The 19,236-nt window shown below is 42.1% G+C and overlaps 1 protein-coding gene across 1 annotated transcript in view; it reads right to left on the reverse strand.

The window, feature by feature from the left end:
* Positions 1 to 135: 135 nt before the first annotated feature.
* Positions 136 to 19,236, reverse strand: part of LOC121619822 (frizzled-3-like) — a 31,146-nt gene continuing 12,045 nt past the window's right edge. Inside the window, 9 exon segments of the mRNA XM_041955781.1 lie at positions 136 to 3,160; positions 3,257 to 3,420; positions 3,796 to 3,910; positions 4,459 to 4,607; positions 7,603 to 7,854; positions 8,108 to 8,407; positions 8,659 to 8,821; positions 8,935 to 9,237; positions 9,671 to 9,867. Of these exon segments, the coding sequence (XP_041811715.1) occupies positions 2,938 to 3,160; positions 3,257 to 3,420; positions 3,796 to 3,910; positions 4,459 to 4,607; positions 7,603 to 7,854; positions 8,108 to 8,407; positions 8,659 to 8,821; positions 8,935 to 9,237; positions 9,671 to 9,867 (1,866 nt within the window). The 3' untranslated portion in view covers positions 136 to 2,937.

Consider the following 19,236-nt stretch of genomic DNA (forward strand, 5'->3'; position numbering starts at 1 on the left):
AAGGAGCAGAAGTTACTTTGTTCTGTAAAAGTGTACTGAGATGTCTTTCCTACACCATCACTGGATATGGTAGTGTTAACAGAATAACAAAAGCACTGAAGTCTATAAAAAGTTTATTAGACTGCATGTAAAAGAAGTCATTACAGTCACAAACTGCAAATAAATTAAAAGGCAAATACAACTCAAGTTTCAGAATTCACAATATTATTGTTTTTGAACCGTCATCGATAATGTGCCATATTTTCAAGCTACTGCAATTCACTCTGAAGCTGAACCACAGCAAGACATCAGAAACCTTCCTCCTATGTCTCGCTGTGGGGGACTGATATTTATGATCACAGACTGAGGTGAACTGACAAGAATGAGATATCGAACAGCTGAAAAGGACAGATGAATGATAGTGTCGGCACAGCATCTCTCGTTGTCATGTCTGATTTGGAGGTAAAAGCACAACGGTTAATGTTTGTAAAAAGCAGTCACGAATTGTACAGAGTACAGACAGTTGCTGTAGGTCCAAAAAAAGATCAGTGTGGGCACATTTACAGGAGGAGGGGCAGAAGGCAGAAGTGAGGCAGATTAGTCATCAGATAGGACAGAAAATCTATGTACAACAGGTATGCAGGCAGACGAGTCGACAGTGGGGAGTTTAAAACAGGTGTAGACAGACGGACATAATCCGACAGACAGGAGGAGAGAGGCAGCAGTGAAAAGGCCAGAGAGTTAGCTAGGTGCATTAGAACTGAAGAGGTAGACTGGAAAAACACAAAGCCACCTGCAGGGAGGATGGACAGCTGGCTAGTGTGTTTGTTTTTAAAAGACTACACACCAACCTATGGGGACTTCCTGTCACTGTGGGTCCAGACTGCTTTTTGAGGGTCTTGATTTTAGGGTTAGGTTAAGGGCCAAGGGAATGCATTATGTCAATGGAGCATCCACAGGGGGATAGTGATACAAGTGTGTGTGTGTGTGTTAGAAAGCAACGTCATTTAAAGTCTGATTTGGGTTTAATTTTACAGGAGTTCAGATTCTTCAGAAAAAAGCACCACTGTTTTAAATAAACTGATTTTTCATGTTGACTTTTTTTTTTACTTTACAAAAAGCACCCAATAATGTGTGTGTGCGTGCAGGTACGGAGAAGGCTGAGGGTACAGGTGAGGTAGGTTAACTGGGTCGCCAGGGACTGGGAACAAAACTATAGACAAGACTTCCTGTAACATTTACTTAGATGCAAAATAATGTCGCAATGTAGCACAATTAGCAAACATTTCTTTTTCTACGGTGTCACTGCCAGTTGTCTGCACCTCTTTGGGTAAGCTGGAGTTTTATGTCTGAACAACACAACAAACATGAGCAAAGAGCCTGTACAGTGGCAGTTTAGGTACATATCATGTACAGTGGTGACAGTTACATTAGAAATAAAGCAGTTCCTCTTAAAAAACAGAAAAATAGAAGCGCTGTTACCGGTTCTGCAGCCATGAGGTTCGAATGCAGTGATAGACGTGTACCTGAATCTGGGTTACAATACTCTGGTTATCAGATAACTTTCATCTGTGCTCCTGTTTATTTTTGGGATTCTCTGGCATTGACTGGTAGGCTAACAAATGAATGAACATGTAACCGGCTGAGTAAACTGTCACCTTGCTTGTTTCCAGAGCTGCCGTTTCTATCTGTCAAGCTAATGCCTCCATGCAGAGGAGTCATGGCTAAAATGGTTTTGGGAGGCCAAAAAGCAGTCTGAGCTGGAATAAATGTGAGTGTCTGTCTAAGTGCACACACATTATTCCAGCTCATTTCACTCGACCATGTCAGTGTTATATCTGACTCGGAAAAAAACCCTTTTACATTCTGGGTTACAGAAGGTTTCATCCCTCCGCTCCCTCCATCATGCTTTCACTGTTCACACTAGTGGAGGGTAGAGCTGACGTTTAAAACATATATGACCACTTGCGTCTATTTCTCACTCACTCTTTCTCTCTCTCATGCACTCACAACATGAAGCTTTCAGCAGTAGACAATTTTCACAGTATAAAAATATCACTAAACCACAGAGAGGTCCACGATTTCACATTAAGCCCATATTTGTCGGCCTCTGAAGCCACACAAAGATAAACACCATTCATTAAGAGCTGCAGTTCAGAACAAACAAAGACCAGAAATAATTAAGTCTCAGTCGAGACCAAGACTGAAGTAAGTCAAATTTTCGGAGACATTACCAAGAGAGTGGGCAAACCATATAAGATTGTTATAAAAGCAATACTCGGCAGTGTTCACATATTTAATAATATTCCTGTAAGTCCTGCGAGGTGGTGAAAGATCAGGATTTGGAAATAATGCCACGGTAAGACTGATCACACTGCTCTCCAGAACAAACTGGTGTCCAACCTTCAAACCCAGGATCGAATTAATCATACAGATTCCACCTGCAGGAAACAATGTCCATAAAGTATGATGACTTCTCCTTTCTACTTTTCAGTGTTTCCTTTCCCGTGCTAGCTCTGGTTTACCTGGGCACAACCAAAATGATCCCTGAATAATGTCAGAATCACTGACGTCCCCAAACGTCTGAGGAGGTGGATTCATTCTTATTGGCTAAGTCTGTTTGAGTCGAGCGTTCAGGCGTCATCTGCTGTGTCATTTCAAGGAATTAAGAAAACAAACTTGTTCAGTTTACAGTGAAACTTAATTGAATCTACAAGAGATCAGTCAAGTTCACTGCCTGAACTGCGTTGGCCTTTAGCCACAGTGCTAACAAATGATCAGCAAGGAACTAATGGCAAAAATCACCACCACAGCACTCACTGGTACATTCTCCATCTTCATAGAGGAAAAACGCTTACACACTTAACAGATGGGTGTGTGTCTGCCGGGGGGAAATCTTCCGTTAAAAGGTGCTGACAGCATCTTTACAATAATTTCCTGTGAAATTGGTGGCTGTTCTCAGGCGCTGGTGCCTTCATTCTCAGCAGCTTGGCTGTTGCTTGCTGTTGTTCCATGGGTGATGAGGGTAGGTGGGGCCTCGGATACGTCTCGCTGGCTGCCGTGCTTCGAGTGGCTGTCTATCTGATGGAGGCTGCTGTGAGCGGAGAGTGGGTGATCGAGGCGTGGCATGCTGCCATGGAAACTGCGCTGCTCTGTACCTCGGTAAACCATAGTGTCACTCCTGAGAAGACAGCAGAAAGAGAGGAGAGGCAGGCTTGGTTTCATCTATTTCACAATTTTCGACAGACAAGCGGAAGCCATGGATTTCCTCCTGTACCTGTCATCACGAGTGCGGCGCAGGCTGCCGTGGTAACTGGTCTTACTGTGGACGCTGCTGGCCTTACTCCTGGTGGAGGCGGGGTGGCCGTGGTGAGTTCTGACTGGTTCGTCAAGGTCGTCCACGACAGCCAAGTGGGTGGATGAAGCGTGGGTAGAAGTGCCCTACAGGAGGATGAGAAGTCAGATAGATGTAATAACTACTGCCATTAAACAGCCTCAGTGCAAGACCTGATATACTGCAGTACACAGTGCCCATCATCTGAAGGCCGTTCTCTGGACTCGGGCTGGGTTTGGATTTTAATCGTTTCACATGTAATTTAGTAAAAATGTAATTTCTGCCTGTGCCCATCATCTGCGTCCATGCCTGTCATGTGTTGTAAGTAGACGCCCAATGTTCAAGAGGAAATTAGTATAGCCAAATTTGTCTGGCGAGCTAATGGATAGTAATGGATGAAGTAAGCCAACAATACAGCTTGTGGTCTCATTGCTTCTACAAGTAATACCACAATGCTTACATGGCTGTGTTTGCAGGCCTACCTGAGTGGATGTTCCTCTGGACTTCCTAATGACGGGGGTGTTGGGTTCACGCAGCAGAGACTGGGCAAAGTCTGGCTGCTCCTGCAGCACCTGACGAGACTCATTCACCCCACTGCTGCAGAGAGAAGAGGGTGAGGGAGGGCAGGGGTGAGAGGTTTAAGGAGGTGTAGTGGAAATGGAGAGTTTAAGGGGAGGGCAGAGGGGGGAAGGAAGACATGAAGGATGTGGCATGCCCAGAAGTAGAAGAGTTGTTTGGGAGAGAGACATGGGACAAAGCAAGGAGAGAGGTGCAGAGTGTAGGGTAGGAGGAGAAGGGTAACCAAGGGATGCAGAAAGAAATGATAAAGTAAAGATGGGGAAGTGACAGAGATACAGAAAAGAGGTGGAGAGGGGAAACAGTAGAGCAGGAGAGAAGGAGGAGGAGAGGGTTAGTGTGTTGTTGAAGGTGAGGGGATACTGGTGCAGAGGATATCCTTGTGTTACCATAAAGACAAATACTGCAAGTGTGTGTTTCTTAGTTTACGATGAGAAGTGATTCTAAATCTACTCCTGGTTTATCCAAGATAAGATATAATATTACCATCATATAGCATAATCAGTCCTAATAAGCATTCATAGAAAATGATACAAGAGAGGGAAAAATCATCCAGTCTCTCTTCTTACTCTTTGCGTCTGCGGCCATGCAGGAAGCTGGCCCATTCAAAGCAGGTCTTCTTGCTGCCCACCCAGAAAACAGAGGGGATCCCCACCACCAACATCATCAGATATTTAATCAGGAACAAAACCATGACTGGTTGGCTGCTTTGCTCGACCTAAACACAACAGGAATATGAAATATTAATTCGACAATCATCCAATTAAGGCAACAGAGAGTGTTGAAAAAATGTCCTGGCAGACTAGCATTAAAGCACGGAAGTGTATGACAAATAATTCTCAAAGATTAACACAGTGAAGAATCTAAAATGCTCAGGATGCCACAGAAACTAATTGCACATGAAGGGGATTAAATGTATCCTCCGCTGACAAATGTTGGTTAACCCAGTCAGTGAGTTTGAATGATGGAAGAAGCAGACCTAATCCCACAGCTGCTTCAGCAGCTGAACTGCAGCTGGGATGGACAGCAACTGCTCCCTCCTCAGATGGTCTTGAACTTTGCAGTGCGGTATCTCCCACCAGAGGGCAGGAGCTTACAGCAGTTGTATATGTTGAGTGGACAGTTGGTTCACACACTCATTTTATAGAATACAAATTACAAGTTTTCTCCTAATTCACTGGTGATGTTTTGAAACACATCTTAGAATTACTTGAGTACATCTACATGTGAGGTATACATTAGTTCACCCCTAAGTCATAATTTTATCTTCTTGAAAGATAAAACTGAGAAACCATCAAGAACACAGCTACAGCAACTACTAGTGGCCTTCTAAGATTGAGGACCCACAAAGTATAGTGGTTACAGACTTGATGCTGAACTTAAAGAATTTGTTTCTGTGTAACAAATGTTCCATTTAAAATTAAGATTATGTCCCAGTAAAGGTGCTAATCACGAAGCATTAAACATCCACACCATCTCCAGAGACAAGTCCTGGTCGAGGGAAACTTTTAGAAAGCTATGTGTTGAACCAGGGCCTAGAAGGGTAGATATGTATTAATTAGCTTTGTCTCGCCTGGGTTGAGATTAAATGTCTCAAATTTAGATCCTGAGAAAAAAGAAGAAGCCCTGGGCCTTCAGTAAACTACCACCCATGCACACAGACAAAATAAAGTCACTTGAACTTGAACAATGCCCACAGAATCTCCAATTATCCAGAAACATGCAATCGTACCCTCTTACACACACAAACATTTCCACACAAAACTCCCCAGGGTCAAGATCAAATAACACGTAGCAATATTGAAATTCCAGAGCCACAACAGGTCATAAATGGGGTCTCTCTTCAGGAGCTCTCACACACACAATTGCAAACACATGCATGCACACACACACTAACAAGTAACATAAGCACTTGCACCTGCCTCCACCCCCTCTCATACAGTCCGTCAGTCACAAATTAGCAGACACTTTTCTATCATAACACCACTGTAACAGCACTCAGCTTTCATGATTATGAAAAATGAAAGCATAAAGTGAATGTTGAGTGAGGAACTGATGAACAGCTTTTGTTGCCTTTTGTGTGTGCATGGGTCAGAAAGCAGTGGAGTGTCTTTATGTCTGCATTGTGCGCATTTGGTTATTAATTTAGCACCAGGCTGCATAAAACACCACACTCCCACCACTCTTCATAACCGCTACAAAGACGTTATAGAGTACAGGCAGCAGAGCATGACTGAGCAAGCCCTAAGAGAGAGACACAGCCAGAGAGAGAGAGAGAGAAGAGGGGGAAACTGACTGAAAGAATAAATAAGTGTGTGGGAACCAGCAGAACAGAGAAACAGAGAGAAACACAGAGATGGTAGCTTTGTGTGGAGTTGGTCTCCAGAGCTGTATTAGTTGAGCTAATGATGCATACTGTGCTCAGCTCCCTCCCCTCCACAAATACCTACTCGCTCAGCCGCACACATGTGGGACTGCCAGCTCCCACTCACACACACACACACACACACACACACACACACACACACACACACACACACACACACACACACACACACACACACACACACACATACATCCAGTGTCTACTCATTAAAGGGTTACTTCAGTTTATCTGGTTCTTCTTGTAGCTTTGCCCATTATTTCTATTGGTAATAATACACTCTATTCAGCTTGATTGCTGAGATCAGGAACATTAGTAACAGTAATAATGAAGTCTCACAAAACAGGAACTAGTCAGAGGATAATACAGGCTGTAAACAAATCCACACGTTTGTTAAACCTATTTGAAAGAGGAAACTAAGGCAAACAGTAAAATTATTACCCCAACTGCCCCTTGCAGTTTACAGAATGACTACCTGGTTTAAATTTGACCTTCTTATATCGCTCACTTCCAGTTTCACCACCAAATAAGGTGGTTTAGATGATCAGTCTTAACTGTTGCCTTTTTTGCCCTGTTGACTGGTGTAGCAAATAGTTGTGAGTGCATTTTTATCATAACTGATAGGAATGACGGACAAAACTACAAAAATAAGGCTCAAGTTCCAAACATGGTATTATCCTTTTCGGAACTGTTGGCCATTCTTGAGTGTGTGTCCGTTTCCATGCAGTCCTTTCACTGGAGGAGCATCATGTGCCCTCATTGATCCTGGCATGTTTACTTCTCTCACACACAAATTAACACACAGCTCTCCTCTCTCATAAACATATCCTAGAGAGACAAAAATGCAGTGGACAACTCAGTGCTTCAGTGCTTAACTTCGGCAGTGTGGCAACACACACTGTTTGAGTGAGTGAGATACAGAGAGGGATCAGTGAGAGTTTGCATGCTGCAGCATGAGCTTTGAGAGTAATACAGCTGGATATGCTGTCAAGAGTGTTTCTGTGTGTTTGTTTTCAATGTCCAGCTGAGCTGACAGGCAGATCCTGAGCAGCCATCTGTTTTCAGACAGGAGGCAGAACAGTTTTGATGAGCTACTCAACAGGCGTATTATTCTTGTGATATGGGGATTTTACAAGATGATCTAAGTATACAGTTCCAGTACAATTGATCATAACATAGGTTTTTTTATATTTGCTCTAGCAGGCAGAGAATCTGGGGGTCTCTGAATCTCACCTTAGACCTACCCCCGTCAAGCTTTCCCCCACAAAAATGTCCTCACAAATGGAATACATCAACTAGCGACACACGTTACATCCTTCTCTCTCTGTACCTTGTATGGGCAGGGGATGTGATAGCGCCTGCAGTTCTCCTCCATCCATGATGTCTCCCAAATGCTCCGGTAGGTGTGTTCGTAAAGGTAGCACCCAATGACGGTCAACAAGGGGACCAGGTAGAGCACCGAGAACACTCCCATTCGGATCATGAACTTGACTAGTTTGGTCTGGTTCTCCTTCTCCAGAGGGATCTCCATGCGCACCCGGTTCAGAGCCACAATGCCCACTAACAGGAGAGAGACACCCACCTAAAGAGAGGAAGACAAATAAGAAGTTAGACTCAGTGACAGATGCACAAAATCAAAATGCGAGATTATTTTTTGATGACTGACACACAGGCCAAAAGGCTGTCAACCATTCACATCTATTTACTAATCTATGCATTTCTCCATAACTCCAGCCAACAATCCACTCACCCACCCATTAATCTGTTCACCCATCCATCCATCTTCTCATCAGCTCTTTCATCCACCCACTCATTTATCTTCTGACTGTACTCACCGCCACATTGACGCAGAGCGGTGCCAGAACAAACCACCTAAGGGCGTCTATGTCATACAGGCCTATGAAACACACTCCACTGATCCCATCTCCTTCAATTTTGTTCAGGGCCAACAGGGTGACAGTCAGGGCCCCTGGGAACCCCCAGGCAACAGCGTGGAAGAGGAGGGCTTTCTTCTCAATGGCCTCGCTGCCCCATTTAGGCACAGCAGCCAGGAACCAAGTGATTGTCAATATGACCCACCACACACTGCCGGCCATGGTGAAGAAATACAGGACCATGAAGAACAGGGTGCATACCTGAGAGAGACGGAGCTATGAGTTCATGAGGGACTAGTCAGCACATCAATAACAGCTTCGTTCGCGCTGGGATTTAGTGATTTTATGATCAATGAACTAATTTTACTGGGGAATGAAGACCTACATTTTGACCTGTCACTTGTTTAAGAAAGCTTCAAACTGCTACTTAAACATCTATCATATAATAATGTTTGACCATGTGAGCGTGACTGGCTAACTGGCTTTATTCATAGCATTATTCAAGCACCCACCTTGTTGTGTGAGCCCTGTGTTATGGTTGAAGCTCTGAACTGGGTAGGGCTGACTGAGTTGCACGCTACCCTATCTTCCAACAGAAACCCCAGAAAGAAAACCAGTGACACCATGACATAACACACAGCGTAGAAGATTATTGGCCGCTCGGGGTATCGAAACCTAATGAGGTAAGGAAAATGAAAAAAAACAAACAAACAAGCTCAAGTACCAATGAACAAATTATTTATGGAAGTGATTAGACTCAACAAGTTGATCAATGCAGCTGTTCAAACCTGGTAACATCAATGAGAAACGTCAGGAAGGTGAAGAGAGTTGCAGACAGACAGACAATGGAAACGACTCCTATGAAGTAGCGGATGAAGGTCAGCTCCTGCTGGTTGAAAAACATGGAAGGGCACGGGGCAGAACAGTCCTTCCTGCCCATGAATGTGTAACCCAGGTCTGGGTCGACCTTGAGCTCTCTGGGGCACCAGAAACCATAGTCTCTCTGGACAGTCATGGAGGACTGGTCAGTAGGGTCAGAGTCTGTCAGCAGGTCCTCTGGACGAGGATAGGGCTCGTTACAATCAGGGAACCTAGGAAAAGAATTACTAGGTCAGATCATGTAGTTTAATATATAATAGACATATTATACATGGCCAGTGTGTGAATATAAAGATAGCTGAACTGAGTGATCAAAGAAATGAGCTGAAAAAGATGGAAAGGGAGCTCTATGGAGATGAGGACACTAGAGGTGACAGTTGAAGAAAGTGAGAACAGTGGCAAGAAGCTGAAGTAAAACAGAAGAAAAGCAGCAAGCACAGGAACATTGCAGATTTGAGCTATATGCATGACACGTATTGCAGGCTCAGTCCTGGATAAATATACAGTATGTATTTAAAACAAAACAACCAGAATATCAGCAACTGTATCTCAGATGCTTTAACACCATGTTTGTGATGACACTACTTATATTTTCAGGTATTTTCAGGTACTTTGTTGATTATGAAATTTAATAGCTATACACACCTGCTACACTCCATGTCATCTGGCCAAGCTACTCCAAATATCTCCATGAGTTTGTGGCACTCATCCTTGGCCCGCTGGCAGAGGGATCGACACGGCATGGACACCCGGCCGTACACAACGCATACCGGAGCGTACAGGGCGCACAGGAACATCCTCAGGTCAGCGCTGCACACCAGGTTTACCATGGGATGGAAAGGCTGAGGAGGAGACAGAGGAGGAGAGACATACAAAGACAGAGTTTTTCATTTATGTCTGAACCTACCTCAAAGCTCTATCCCTCATCCCTCTAATGCAGTGGTCTAAAAACTCTGTAGCAAACACAAGCAGCTGGACAAGGTTGCTATTAAATCTGGCATGTATGTGTGAAGGAGACACACACACACACAGGCTCAGGAAAAGGTTAACTGCTATCAGTGGCACATATGAGAAGGCTCATATTTAACCTGAAATAGCCATCAAAGAAGATGTGAGGGAGTGTCAGCAGAGGGAGGACAAATGTGCTCTAACTCCTCTGCTGCAACTTATACTCCTCAGTATTTCATCAATATTTAGAAGTTCATGAAATATGCATAGCAGCAGTCATACTACCAAACATCCCTTTGAAGTAGGGGACAGCAAAGACAGACCTCTGAAGGTTGAGCCGCAGCCATGTGTCAATACATTGAACAAACAGCAGGGCTATCCACACATAAAGATCATAGATTCTGTTCCATTTAGCGGTCGTCTAAAGGTTAAAGAGTCAGGCATGTGACCTTCAGGGTGCTGGTTCAAATCCTCAGGATGACTGGAAAAACGTGAGTGATGTTAAGGACTAAAAGCACCCTTAGTGTTTCCTTTAACAACTACAACAAATACTCTATGTGGCAATTCTCTGAGCTCATTTGTTTTTTATTCTATATTCTATATAAAAATGCAGAGGCACTGATCAGATGTCAGAGGTCTCTCGAGCAGTTCTGTTCATGCAAGCAGGCGAATTATTCATCAGTTCGTTCCACAAATTCTGCTGTTCCATAGAAATTAAACCAGGACTTCAAAACTGAAAATGCACAATATGGCATTTTATAATGTGTACTGAGATTTGTGAATGCACACAGATTTCAAACTGCTAGTATCTCACAGTTCTCTCTTTCTTTTAAATCACAGGCTTGTTTGTGAGCTTAGGGTGAGGTAAAGTACCAATGCTGCTTTGAACTTATTCAAAAGGATTTAAATAAAGCCTTACTTTTAATTTAGGGTATAATAAGTGAAGTGCTCAGACTCACATAAACAAACATATAAACAGTACAGCATATTTTACTCATGTGCTGATCATACATCAGCAACTGCCAGCAACATGATGTGCCCTATGCACTGTTGCTTAATGTTGCAAAGTGACCTGCACAATCTGGCAGCACTAAAACTGAATTTTCATTGCAGCTTTTACACAAGAAAACAGAGAAATCAGAGCAGAACCACGACAGCGATGAATGGAGACGAGAGCAATGACACAAAACACTTGATTACACACAACGCTGTGCTACGCCCGTTAATGTGTGTGTGCGTATAAAATATGTGTACATGTGACACAAAACAGTGCACTTACATTGATTGCTTGCAACAAAAGCTGTTGTATATGCTCACAGACTGTATGAGTGCAGTCATGCAAATACCAATGCATCAGTGAATATGTGTGTGTGTTTTATGCATGTTTCTGTGTGGAGTTGGGCCTTGAGAGTATGTTTTGATCGTTCTCAATTGCTGTGTTCTAGATCTGCACACTGGATAGATGCTGCACCAGTAAAATGGGTGCAGTAGTGCATGAAGTGTGTGACATAGTTTTGAGTATTGCACAGAAACACACATAAGCAAGCACTGACACACAGACACACACACAGATTCAATAATTCACGCATTTTATAACCTATGCTTTTTTTCCACAGCGTGTGATCACGCAAGATTCACTGTGTAGCGACAGAGAAAGACAGAAACCAAGCTTCCACTGTGTACTAAACCTCATAGCTGAGTGGATAGGCACTGCACATATTATGTGTTGGCAGAATATCAAATGACTGAGCTATGCTCTCTATCCATAAAATAACTTAATATACCATTCTCTCTTCTCTCATTAGACATTCAGCTCTCGTTCTGGAAAAAGAAAAACTAGTTATTGGTTAATCTCTAAGTGCATTTCATGGGATTTCAGTTTTATTAGAGTAAATGATGATATACTGCACTTCAGATGCAAGTCAGCATGCCCTGCAATTATAGGGCAAAGTATGCTGAATGGAAGTATCCTTAGCTGTTAAATACTGCCCATATATGTAATTGGAAAGGACAAAAAAAATTAGAAACACCTCCCAATATAATGTAGTCCAGTACATTCCTGCCTTTAACTATGATATCACTACTACTAATATAATTAAAGCTGTTGTATTGAGTTGTATTAGATTGTGTAGGTGTACGCAATAAAGCGGCCACTGAGTGTATATGTCAATAACAACTACTGTACTTCATGAGAGTGTGCAGTGGCTACCGTTACAGGTACTAATGTCAATTATACAGTACAGACATGATAGTGGAGTGTGATCATGAGCACAATTAAGAGACAACACTATCACTGAAATCTGTTGTCATGTGTCTGATGCAAAGAGCTTTTAACATCAATTAGGGTCTGTAAGTCTCCTGTTGTCCTAAACAAAAACTGCTGTCCTGTCCCTGTCTGTCCACTTCTCTCACTCATACTTGTGGCACAAGCCAGAGGCCACACTTAAGTGAGTGGTACTTGCTTTCTGCATGAGTGTGTCTCACTGCCCAGCAGAATGGAGCCTTTCTTCGTGTCTCCTCATACTAACTCTACAGCTAATATGTGTGAGACTTCCATTTTGTGTGTCCCCATTCTGCCCATTTTTCCCGTGCATGTGGAGTTACGCGTGTGTGTATGTGTGTATGCATCATTGTTCTTGTATTCTGTGGAAGTATGTCCCAGTTATCGTGCTTTCCGGTGTGTGAGTGTACAAGGGCTGTGTGCATGCACAAGTCAATGCATGTGTGCAGATATCTGTGTGCAATTATTCTGACAGTCAGGGCAATTGCCCCCCATCTCCCGCCACAAGGAGAATATTGATATTAAGTGGCCTAACTGTGCCATCAAACAAGAGAGGAGGGGGGTGGCGATCAACTTTCCATGGAGGATGACCAGGGTGAATTGTCTGGCATTTTGTAGTTTGTTTTGATGGAAGAGCAGGGAATGGAGAGCGGCAAAGCACACAAAACCTTGCCTAAGGGTGGAGACTGCTACTAAAAGATAGAAAGCTGTAGAAGTAGGAGATAAGGATGTATAGTGCATCACCTTCCTGCAATCGATCTCTCTCTCCCTGCTAGTTTCTCCATAGATGGATATGCACAGGAAGCTTGGATGGTGTTAGGACGTGTGGGTGTGCTATCTGTTTCAGCTCCATTGTCACACTCTTGGCTCCCCATCTACATTGTTATTATGTATCATCAAATGGGATCTCTTTATATGGCTGTTGCCATACAAATTTACAAGGCACTGCCATGAGTGAGCAAATTAAAATTCTGAGAAATATGTAATTCAAAACCATTTCTGTACCAGCATGCAAGAGCACAAGCATGGCTCTACACCTGAGTGAGAGACCACAAATGATGACGTGATACCTGGCAGAGGCCAGGCAATCCTTCACCTGTAGTGAAGCAACCCAGATCCTGGGCCGTCACCAACGCCACCCCCAGAAAATGAGACAACAGAAAAATGTAAACTAGACTGGCTTGATGTTAATGAGGTGAATAAGATGACTCTTCTGTAATGCATGCAGGCCTCAACCACCCAAACAGCTACAAACTAATCATGATTTTGTTAAAGAAAGTCCATTAGATAACAGCGTCAACAAGTTGGCGGTAAATGTTAGCTATCTTAACACTAGCAGTAAATGCTATTTTTTAAATATAATTATTTAATTTTCCAAAGGACAATATAGATGATGACAACAACATAATCCACAATGACAAATTACAATGACACAAACATTAAGACAGAGATAAAGTGGTGGTGGTGGGGGGGTAATCTCTTTGAGATTACAACTTTAAAACACTGATTTGGTTTTAAAGTTGTAATCTCAAAGATTTTCACTTTACACCCATGACAATAATCGCAGTTGAGGTATGTCTTTGGACCTCACTTCAGTCTCAGTTCCAGTTTCCTCATCTGTAGTCATCAATGCCTTCCTTGCTAGCTAGCTAACATTAATGTTACGGCCTATGTGTGGGCAACTGGTGGCTAGATGAAACGATAAGTGGGGCAATCAATACCGCTGACTACCATTATTGAGCTCAGTGCACCAAGCGGAGTAAGATCTTGCGTCTCAAGTCTAGAACATATTTTTCCAATGATGCAGTGCTGGATAGTCAAGTCTGTAATTTTATTTCATCCATGTGCAAAATAACTGAACTGAGGGATCAAATAAAGCACGGTAAAATTTTCAGCCGTAGTTATTTCCAGAACTGCATCAGTAAAGAAAGAATATTACACTCATTTTGGCTCTTTTGACAGTACTTGTAGCTACTAGTCTGTAATTTTGTGACACACCAAAGGCTGCATGCACAAGGAAGAAGCTTGCCTACAGGGCTTTCTGACAGACAGGCTTTCTGACCCTTTTCTATACACACACAGATGATTGCACACTCTTCGGAACAGCAATAGTATGCTTTTTACTCATGTTAGCACTAGGTTGTTATTACTGTATGCATTTTAAATCTGGACTCATTTCACACTAAAAACAGCAGCTTTATACACTAATTACATTTTTTTATTTTAAGTGCCCCCAACATTTTGTAAATGTGTATCTTTTTAATTAATTTTTATTTTATTTTCAATTCCCATCTTGTAGCTTCTCTATAGTATGTAATTTCTTCAACAAAGATGTGCCTGCAGCAGTCCACAGCCCCTGAAGGGAAACTCTGTTGAGGTTGGTCTCAAAGTAAAAATGCCTTTGTGCTGTGGTCGGCACTGCTGCCTTTAAGCCCACGCCACTGGGGTGGCCCACACTTACTCTGTTAAACTCAGACTACATGATAAAAAGTCAAAATGAAAAAGTACAGTGAAAAATATGCTGAACTGAATCTGCAATTTTAAAAGGTAATGATGCAATCCAAATGCTACCCCCCAACCCCCATTAGAACCTTTAGAATTAAACATGATTTAATAAATAAATAGTGCATTTAAATAAAGTAACTTGGACATTTTAATTTGCTCAACAATAATGGGTACCCAGAGATTGACAGGAACACAAGAATAGCAACAACAAATTTCCATTTGATACCCCTAATACCACAGACAGATGCCAAGAACAGACTACAAAACAAACTACTGGTAGGTTAACAAACAATGCTGGGCGAAAATCAACATGAAAATCAAGTAAAATATTAGATGTGTGTGTGTGATTTGGATTCGGAATGAGAAGCGGAATGAGAAGCAGGGTGGGTTTTTTGACACAGGAAAATGAGAAAAAAGTCCCTGACTGGTCCACCTCTTGTTCAATAGAGGGATTAAGTTTCTTTCTCTTTACTCCCTCTCTCTCCTAAGAAACCCAGGGGGAGGGAAAGAGAAAGAAATAGAAGGAGAAAAAAAAGTAAAAAAAAAAAAAAAAAACTAAACTAAAAGGAAAACGGAAAGAAAGACAGACAGAAACAAAGAGGCATAAGATTAATGCAAGCTGTTACACTTTTGGTTAACGAGAGATACAGATGACTGCTGTAAAGTTAATTGTAAAAAGAAAACAGTGCATACAACATAACAAAAGCACAGGGTGCACTGCATGTGAAAACTTTTTGCACCAACACTTCTGGTTGAATAAAGCATTTCCTCCCCAAATGTCCTGTTAGCAGGTGTGTTTGGGACTTAAATTAATAAATATGGTGACAATACAGCAGAGCAGTCCATAAACAACAAACAGTCAGCAGCTAGCCTCCTCTGGAAACGCTGATCAAAGTGGAAATTTTGGAAGTCACTGATGACTGATCACTTTTCTAAGGTCATTGTTTTCCTGCTGATGATTTTCCTCAAGAAAGATTTAAATTAAAAGTTGACCTGCACAATCTCATGACATGCAAGTTTTACTTATTACACACCTTTTACTTTACCACAAAATACACTGATGGCAGTGTTAACGCCACACAAGTCTAATAGCTCCAACTAACAACTTAAAAATTAAAACTATTTAACTAAACCTTACATTTTTATTTGCTCTGCTCCTCCACTTTTCCATTTTACTTTCCTCCTTGCCTTCCCCCTCTCTCTTTGAGACAAGAGGAGGGTGTGGTTGCACTGATCTGGTATCAGATCCAAAACAGGCAAATGTGTGAGTTTCTGAACATGTGTAATATCTGAGTAGTGTGTTTAGCCAGTGTGTGGTGTTCATGTGTGTGTGTGTGTGTGTGTTTGTGTGTGTGTGGCTTGGTTCTTAGAACAGTTGTAGAAAATCCAGTTAGCAAACTCTGCACAAACTCACGCACATTGTCAAGAGGAGGGGGGAGGAAGGGAGGGAGCAATGAAAGAAAAAAGGAGAAAAACTGGAGTGGAATGGAGGAAAGTTTTCCCCCTGGATTAGAGAGTCAAATGGATCGAAAGGAGTGTTTGGAGTGTGAGAATCTGAAACAGACACACACAAATGTGCATGCACGCACAAACACACACACTTCCTGAAAGTGTCACCAGCTTTGTGTTGTGGTCAGATCAAGGTGACAGGCTTTTGGGTCTAAGCTTTCAAAGAAACAGCTCTGAACTGGCAGCAATGGCTGCTTCAAAATATCCCAAGTTTGTGGCCAAACTTGTCCAACTCAGTGAAAATATCAAATGCACAGTATCTTGTCTGGTCCTGGATTTCCAAAAATAGAGATGCTGTCTTTTGCCTCCGTGGGGTTTATCAGAGATTTTCATTGACTTTATATTACGTTTTGATCAAGTGCTCATCAGAGTGCTTTCAGCCCCCAGTTATAATGCAGAGAAAAACTTAGATAGCAATCAGATCATCAAAACTGACATTAAGACCAACTGAATCTATATAAAAAGCAAAGTGTTTTTAAAACCCTGGAAAACTTTTGCTCAGGTAAGAAACTGGCAGCTTGCATTTTTTGCTAATAAATGTTTTTATGGGACATTTACATGCACTGACTCTGTTCTATCAGGTAACAAAGAGTTATCTCAATTCCTTGAATTTCTACATTAACAGAAAAAAAAAACATTAATCTTTTTATATGCTGGGAGATGCGATGTACCTTTTCCCGACAGATGAGGAGGAATTTAGACAAGAAAAATTCTGGCTTTTTGCTACTGAACCTTGCCTAAGTCCATCTGGACGCATCCCCCTCACACAGTCTCTTATCTCTTTTTCTTCCTCTTGTGCCATCTCTATCTCACACCATAACTCACTCTCAAATCGGAGGGTTGGGCCCTGCAGCACAAATGCTGTCAGACCACATCAGCTCCTCCTCCATTCGCAAGCTACAATGTATCTGCAACATTCCCTCTCAACTCGCTGTCACAAATAACCCCTACATTTCTTGATTTGTCTCTGTCTCTCAGCAGAAAATAGAATATTCCCATTTGCTTCTGCCTCTCTACTGCTACTCGAGCCCTGTATTTTTCCTCCTCGCACTCAAACTATTAACTGCATCCTTCTTCGCTGCATCCATGCATTAGAGCCAATTACTCTCTCTCTCTCTCTGCAGTGTAAGAGAAGTGCACCGTTTCAGTTCACAATCACATTGCAATTACATGATCCCTCCATCTCCCTCTCCCTCTCCTCGCACCAGCTCACATCCTAATCTCCATTTCATTCTCGAAGCATTCATTGTTTTCTTACTGCTGCCTCTCTCTGTTCCACTTTTACTGGCAAGATGTAATCTCAAGCAACATTTTTTCTACTACTACTTTCTCACTCCATAATGCTCATGATAAATGTGTTCATAGAAAAACCACAGCACATCACACCACAAGACACACACACACACACTCTCTCTCTTCACTGGCTGTGTGCCTGCCTCTTCTCTACTCTCACACGCTCGTGAGAGAGACAGGCGTTGGCCATGAATAGATGAACTGAACAGACTGCGATGCTCTCCTCCCTAATCTCTGAAAAGACAGTTAAGAAAGGGGCACCCTTCTCTCACACTCTCTCCCTCTTTCATTCGTTTGTTCGTTTATCCGTGTCCATCCATCGTTCAGTCGGGAGGACCGGACAAAGCCGTTAATGGCATTCCCCTTCACGTTCACTTCCCCTCCTCCTCTCCTCCTATCTTCTTTCTCCTGTATTCATCTCTTATTTTCCTTGCCTCCCATTTACTCCTGGTAATTACGCTGACATGTACTTGTCCTCCTCCTCCACTTCTACTTCTCAGTTTTTCCCTTCGAACATCAGCATTCATTGACTTCCCCTACTCTTTTATCCTGTCATTTTATGTTTGACAAAACTATTTAGCAACACCATCAGCATACTGTCTCTCCTCTGTTCTCTTCTTCACATCTTAAACTCAGTGCATCTTTCCTCCACTGCCCTTATCCCTTGTTTTCCTTGCAGTCACACATCTTCTTGTCTCGTAAAGTCTCATCATACTCTAATTTTCTGACTTATTTACTATTTATCTGCTAGGAAATATGATCAAAGTGCATATATTTCCCTAAACTGTCAATCCTGTCATCAGACTCTTTGCTTTAGCTCTAGTTTCTTTTGTCACAATTTGCTTCCTGATTTTTCTTCCTTTTTATCACTTATCTGTTTGTCATTTTCATCCATTTGAATCTTATTTCTCCATGTATTATTGTCATTTATGTGGGGTACTTCTTTGCTTGTTTTTCTCTTTCTCAAACATACAAACAGCCACAACATTGTTTTTGCCTTACAGAGCCAGACAGCATTTCACATGCTCACTGTTCCCCTAGAGATTTGACTCGGAAATACTCATTAAGAAATGTTTCAGCCTGGTTAGATATTTACTAGCCCTATCTGCAAACATGAAGATGATTTAGAGATAACATGATCTGCTGCTTCTATGACTACATCTCAGCATTCTAAATAGAAAATGATTTGTAATCCATTTTGCTCCAATGTATTCACTGATTTTGGTGGATATATTTAGCTTGGTTCCAGACTTCTGGATGACCATTGCTCAGCAATTCAAATTGGTCTAGTGTTATGCCCCAGTGACAGCTGTTTTCCCTGGTTAGGACTACAATTGACCAATCAGAGTTTAGTAGCTGGGATTAAGAATGGGGACATCTGACAATATAATTAACTACAGTATAGCCATGTAAAATAGCAACAGAAAAATGGTGATGAGCAGTGATGAGATCAATGCTGCTGCCCAAGTTGTTGTAAATTGACTTACAAAAATAACAACTCACAACACATCACCAAAGAACCAAACTGACATATTTTTTGTTTGATCAGCATGAAAAATGTCAAATTAACTGCTCCAAGCAACCACTACCATGGCTTCCGTGACAACTGAAACTAACCTGTTGACATCACTTGCTACTTAATAGCTAGCCCTAGATAAAATTAAGCACCCTTCTT

Source organism: Chelmon rostratus, chromosome 1, assembly GCF_017976325.1.
Source record: "Chelmon rostratus isolate fCheRos1 chromosome 1, fCheRos1.pri, whole genome shotgun sequence".
NCBI classification, from domain to species: Eukaryota; Metazoa; Chordata; class Actinopteri; order Chaetodontiformes; family Chaetodontidae; genus Chelmon; species Chelmon rostratus.